The sequence below is a fragment of the Branchiostoma belcheri genome, unplaced genomic scaffold, assembly GCF_001625305.1.
Source record: "Branchiostoma belcheri isolate BF01 breed outbred unplaced genomic scaffold, Haploidv18h27 scaffold1068, whole genome shotgun sequence".
Classification (NCBI taxonomy): Eukaryota; Metazoa; Chordata; class Leptocardii; order Amphioxiformes; family Branchiostomatidae; genus Branchiostoma; species Branchiostoma belcheri.
This window is the reverse complement of record NW_017802456.1, coordinates 1-5,867: the sequence shown is the minus strand read 5'-3', so window position 1 is coordinate 5,867 and position 5,867 is coordinate 1. Positions and strand designations below refer to the sequence as shown.

The 5,867-nt window shown below is 40.3% G+C and overlaps 1 protein-coding gene across 1 annotated transcript; it reads right to left on the bottom strand.

Moving 5' to 3' along the window:
- Window positions 1-810: 810 nt before the first annotated feature.
- Window positions 811-5,794, bottom strand: LOC109479187 (nose resistant to fluoxetine protein 6-like). The gene is made up of 10 exons (XM_019781082.1): window positions 5,701-5,794; window positions 5,392-5,493; window positions 4,909-5,071; window positions 4,438-4,517; window positions 3,773-3,874; window positions 3,110-3,221; window positions 2,388-2,589; window positions 1,704-1,846; window positions 1,019-1,141; window positions 811-851 (listed from the first exon to the last, which is right to left on the bottom strand). The coding sequence occupies exons 1-9, from the start codon at window positions 5,739-5,741 to the stop codon at window positions 1,031-1,033; spliced, it is 1,056 nt and encodes a 351-aa protein (XP_019636641.1). The 5' UTR covers window positions 5,742-5,794; the 3' UTR covers window positions 811-851; window positions 1,019-1,030.
- Window positions 5,795-5,867: the final 73 nt, after the last annotated feature.

Sequence of the window (5,867 nt, the reverse complement as noted above, 5' to 3'; positions counted from 1 at the left end):
GGCCGGCTATATTAAAATAACGCGTTAAAAACTCTTCCCCACCGCCGCGGGGCCTGCACAGGAGGCTAGCTCAGTGCAATGTTACGTATCTGTCAATTGATCAATGCAATGCTGATCTTTTTCGCTAGAGGGCCCTGCAGAGAGTACCGGTCTATCGACTGCGTGCTTTGACATTTCGAGAGAACATCATCAATGTCACCACTGTGCAAAGAACGGAAAACAAGAAATAAATCAACTTTAATATTATCAGCCACTCCCGCACAAGTGCTAGAGTGGCATATTAGTAAGTATACATATTTAGAACAAAAGTTCTGACTATAAATTTACATGTTAGAACAATAATGCTGACGATGTATATTTAGTTACCTTCGCCAAGAAGGTTTCAGAGGCGTTCAAATTACATACACTTATCTGCAAAATTCTATTCTTTGGCAAGGTTTTGTCCCAACATTTTATCAGCAATTAGGCCATGTTGATTTGATTATATGGATGACATCCTCCGGGAACCCCAAAATTGATGCGCGCGTGCGAATAAAAAAAAAGTTTTGCAAAAAAAAAGTTGTTTTCATTATGAAATCTACGTGGTCATGAGGGTTGAACAAATGGGACAGAATATGGTTTGGCGAATAATCTAGTCTTCAAGTCCATTTCTTTACAATTTCGTCTTTTTTCGTTTGATTTTGGCATTCTACGACATTGGTATGGTTTTTTTGTAACTTACGGTATATTTTTGCTCATTTTGCAACTGTTTTGTACGATTTACAGTATGGTTGAAAACTTTTTTTTTTTTGAAACGGCCGAAAAATTCATGCGCGCGCGGATGTCATCCATATAATCAAATCAACATGGCCTTATATATGCAAATGCCCTCCACATTAACATACATTGTACATGCATTTTCTTAATATGTTAAATCCTTGCGAAAACTTGTTGAGTTATAGCCATAAAATATTCAAAGGGTGATAATGATTAGGTTGCCCATCCTTCGTGCATAAAATGTCTCTTGTGTTGACTGTGGTAAAGTTCTGTCTCATTTGTTGAAGATGATTTTCTCCAGTCCCAGTAATGGTGCTTCCACTGCCACAGACACCAGGAAGGCCACACCGTAGGATAGAGTCAAGTGTCCCAAGAAGAAATAGATCTGAGAAAGTAACAAGGACATTCGAAGTCAGCGAAACAAACCATTATCATAAGACAAGAGACGAAATTTAATTTGCTCAAAGGCATGTTCTTTGATATCCACACCCTGCTTTAGTTTGTGTGATAGTGGTGTGTGATCAGTTTTTAAGTCAAGGTAGTGAGGCAATAAAAACACGTAAATACTTGTCTATTTGTCATTCATGTACATGTATGTACGTACCAGGCTTCGAAATTAACCTATCTTCCTATTGCCCCAGCACTGTCCCAAAAGTAAATTTCAATTGTCCCGAAGTGAGGATGAACTGTCCCAATCTGTTTTTGGGAAGTATTGTATGACTTCAACTTGAAGTCAACTTTATTTTGCTTATGTTCACTCCCAAGTGCACTATAATTGCAGTGTAGATAGGAAATTCGGGGGGACTTTTCCAGATCCAAAAGCCGGGACGTGTGCCTGAGAAAAACACGTGTGCCCTAAGCAAAAGAAGGGCCCGATAAAAAGCCCAAAAACACACTAAAAATACCCCCAAAACCCAAACCTCTGCTTGGAGAGTACATCAACGTACCATAGTGAACATGGAGTAGTGGACGGGCACCTCCCTGGTGAGGTATACTGCATACATCACCAGAAGATGTACCAGATATGCACAGTACGTCAGTCGGCTCAGGGGCACCCAGGCGTCCCAGGAAAGAATGATGTCCACCACTCCTGTAGTGGACAAAAACATCACAACGGTCAATGGTTAATAGTGGACCAATCGAACAAATAGACTCTGCATATCTCTCTGGCTGCAAGAGTTCTAACATGGTGCGTTCAGAAATTACACCTTATGAATGTCAAAATTAGTTACCAGTTAATACTTTAATACCAATGGCAATACTAGACAATTGACAATAATGACAAAGTGAACAGAACAGAAAAAAATTAGTACTTATTTAGAGAGTGTATCATTTGAGTTTTAATCTGAAAAATAAAATCACACATCAAAGTGTTTTCGATCAACAAAACAGCATCTAGCAAAGCAAATAATGTTTACCTTCGCATATGGTCTGCTCTGTTAATTCTTACTCAAACGCATTCATATATATATGGTCAGACAGGAGTCTAAATCCCCCCTGCTATAAAATTGCAACATGATGTAACCCAACACCAGTCACCACGCGGTGCCAGACGTCTGGTTAGGGCCATTGACCTTATTTGTATGGAGAAGGAGAAAAACGAAGGTAAACATAATTACATGTATTTTTACCTCCGTATCCATGATAACACGCGATAACCACCCAACCAAGCGCCATGGCCCAGACAGTACGGTGCACAGTCAGGTACAACACATGCTCGGATTCTGTCTTGAAAGCTGTCCCCTGGTACAGGCCGTATGTTGCATACAGCACAGCCACGGCACAGGAAGCAGCAACGATCCAACCAATCCGGACCATCAACTGTCTCAAGGTCTGATACATAAATGGCGAAAGTTAGTTGTTAGCCTACACAGGAACAAATGCTGTCAATTGTGTTTTCAGGATCATTTGATAGACAACACTCGTTCAGTCTGATAGATACGAGATTACATAACTGGTATCGTCGTTTCAACGAGGATTGTTAAGAAGGGGAATTAGATTGGTGTTCTCCGGGCTTTCTTGTAATGGACAATCATCGGCAAAGAGTTGATAACCCTTATGGCACAACAATACCAGGCGCGCAGGGCTCTCCCCAGAAATTATTAGGGGAGAGGTGTTCCCTAATTATTGGTTGATGAAAAATCAGTGAATTTCATGAAAATACTAAGAGAAAACACTAAATTTGAACATTTTGGGAGAGGTGCTAGGATTTTGGGGAGAGGGGGGCACCCTTGCTTCATTGCTTTGGGAGAGCCATTAGTAGCCGTGGTGACTCCTGTTGGGCGTCAAGTATACATCTGAGGTAAGTACTAAAATATTGTTGAAAAATCGTGCTGATATGAGCTTGACTCACCGTGCTCTTTGTCTCTTTTCTTTTAATCTTAACCAGGAACCAGCCAACGGCAACTCCTACCAGATACGGTCCGATACGACAGTACGGCTTGTCATAGTACTTAACTGGGTCCCTGGAAAACAAATAAATGCATATGCATGTATCCTCGAAGAACTAGAAACTATACACTACTCCTGATTTTGTTAATTAACTGGCTACAATTATGTATGTAACATACTCCTGTACTTTTGGGACCACATTGTAGAATCTGATACAGCTAGTTCCATGTAACCACGTATATGTGTAGATATGTTTGGGAATGCATCTATAGCAGCGACACATGTGCTGTAGTGCAATGTGAACCAGTCAGAATTGCCCTAAGGAAGGTAACCTACGGTCACCGCGAAACGTCGGCTGTGAATAAAACACTTGGTTGTCTAAAAAGCTAGAGTCTTTACTAAGTAACTTACCAACCTGATGAAACTATTCACGGAATGGTACTCCTGAATAATTTTCAGGATTTTATGAGCATGGGTCATACCATGAATTACAGATTATACAGACGGGATTTACAAAGTTTAACGCAAAACAGTGCAGCAAAATTCACATACGTCGCTGCATTTACTGTGTGTAACGACAGGCTAGGGTCTGTCATCACTCAGGGATATCAAACGGTATCCTTACCCGCCAGGGGCTTTCAGGTTATAGTGCCAACTGATGACTGCAGTGGTGATGAAACTTGCCAAAAGAAGAGCCAGCTTCACAGCAATCCCCAGTATCTGCCACCTGTGAGTAAGCAGATGTATCATGAGCGAAACTTAGCTGCGTATATCTGAAACACGTCTTTCTGGTGGAATGCATTTTAGACAAAATGATATCATTCTGTTTTTTAGTTAGTGTTGGGGATACAAACTTGGGACCAAACGAGACTAGAACATCTGTGTCACATCTATGTCTGATTCACTTTCACTTTATTTATTTATACAGGATAATGCACTCAGGTCGTTTTGACATTTTTTCAGACAATCCTGATATACATTTATACCTGATTAAGTCCAATAAAGCCAGTCTGCAGCGTACACTCGTTGTGTCAAGACCGTTAATCTAACACTCTGTATATCGACACGCTACACATGGTGGCAGCGGTGGGATACAATTAGTGCTCACATTTAAAATACCGTTAGAATCATTCTGGTTCACGATAATGGATAATGGGTGGAGAGAGACTGCACAGTTTTCAAATGATTGAGACTTACTAAGCCTGTATGGGCCTGGGAAGACATCTCACCATGGGTTTCCTAATTATCCAGGACATTAGAGGACAATATAAGGTATAAAACGAGACATACCTGTACAGTATGTAGACGAGAGGAACTCCGATGACGAAGAATTGCATATCATTGGCCAGGTACCAGGACCAGATCATACACTTAGGGAAGAGTGAAGAAAATCAAGTTGAAGATTAAACATAGGACGGAAATCAATAGTAACGTTGTATATACATAATAAAGCAATATTAATCAGATATATATTATGTAGATGAAGGAGCACTGATTTTCCTTGGAACTAGAAACATAAGCAAATGCATAATGTTTACCTTCGCACATGGTCTGCTCTGTTAACTCGTACTCAAACACATTCATATATGGTGACGGTAGTCTAAATCCCTCCTGCTATAAAATTGCAACATGATGTAACCCAACACTAGTTACCATGGTGACGGACGTTTGGTTCAGGTCATTGACCTTATTTGTTTGGAGAAGAAGAAGAAACTGAGCAAAAACAATATGTTTTCCATCTGTAAACATAAATATACGTACCTGCCTGTCATCGTTGACCAGGTTGTTGATGTACAGTATGTTTGTCCACCAGTTGTCCCCACAGTTTGGGTCTAAAGGTGCCGGTGGCCAGAAGGGACCAGAGAACATGTAGGGAAGCACCCACACGTACAGCATCATGACGAACATGTATGTAGGCGTCAACCTGAGGACGACAGTATGAAGGCGAGTGTTTTAGTGCTACACAATTGTTAATGTGTTGCACGATATGTTTATATTCGTTTGGCACTGACGACACTGTACAGTATCTACCCTCCTAGCATCATTGGGGCAGATTTCTCCAAGCAGTATATCACGTAATGAGAAATAGAAGCAGTTCGGAGAAACATACAATACTTAATTGTTTGTTGTTTAAAGAAGAAAACGTTGACAGTGTTTAGAACTTAAAGTCGTACACTGGTTTTTAAGATGTGAATTCTGCCAAACAAAAGAAACACAAGAATTCACGTGATAATGTATCCTCACCTCCAATATCTGTGGAAGTACAACATCCCGTACGGAACAGATTTTCCCTTCTCTCGGTTCTTCCCGATCTGCCTGAGCAGAAGGTATGTCATCAGGAGCCCACTGGAAGGAAGGTTTCAACATTTAGTTTATTTTTCAATAACTGTGACGAATAAAATAAATAAAATAGGCCAATGCTCACATTGTTTCCCATATTTGTAGTAGCCAACTTTTCATATTTCGAAGGTGAGTTAGTAACTTTCGGAATCATTATAATTAACAGCAATAAACAAAGATATTCTACTAGACAACATGTTAACTGTACATTACCTTAGGAAGAAGAAGGAGTCCACGGAAACAAGGGCATTCATGATGGCTTGAAATGTAAATGTTTGCACGGTCTCAACAGCCTGAACAACGTTGTCTGAAAGAACACATAGTCATAGATTCTAAGTAGGTAACGTTGGGTTTGAACATCACACGCACACATAGACACA

Excerpts from the sequence above, each read along its gene's own strand:
- LOC109479187 (XM_019781082.1), bottom strand. The coding sequence starts at position 5,741 with ATGAATGCCCTTGTTTCCGTGGACTCCTTCTTCTTCCTAAG. Across the intron at positions 5,494-5,700 it reads GACTCCTTCTTCTTCCTAAG|TGGGCTCCTGATGACATACC; the intron begins GTAATGTACAGT and ends CCTTCCTTCCAG. Across the intron at positions 5,072-5,391 it reads TACTTCCACAGATATTGGAG|GTTGACGCCTACATACATGT; the intron begins GTGAGGATACAT and ends TGTCGTCCTCAG.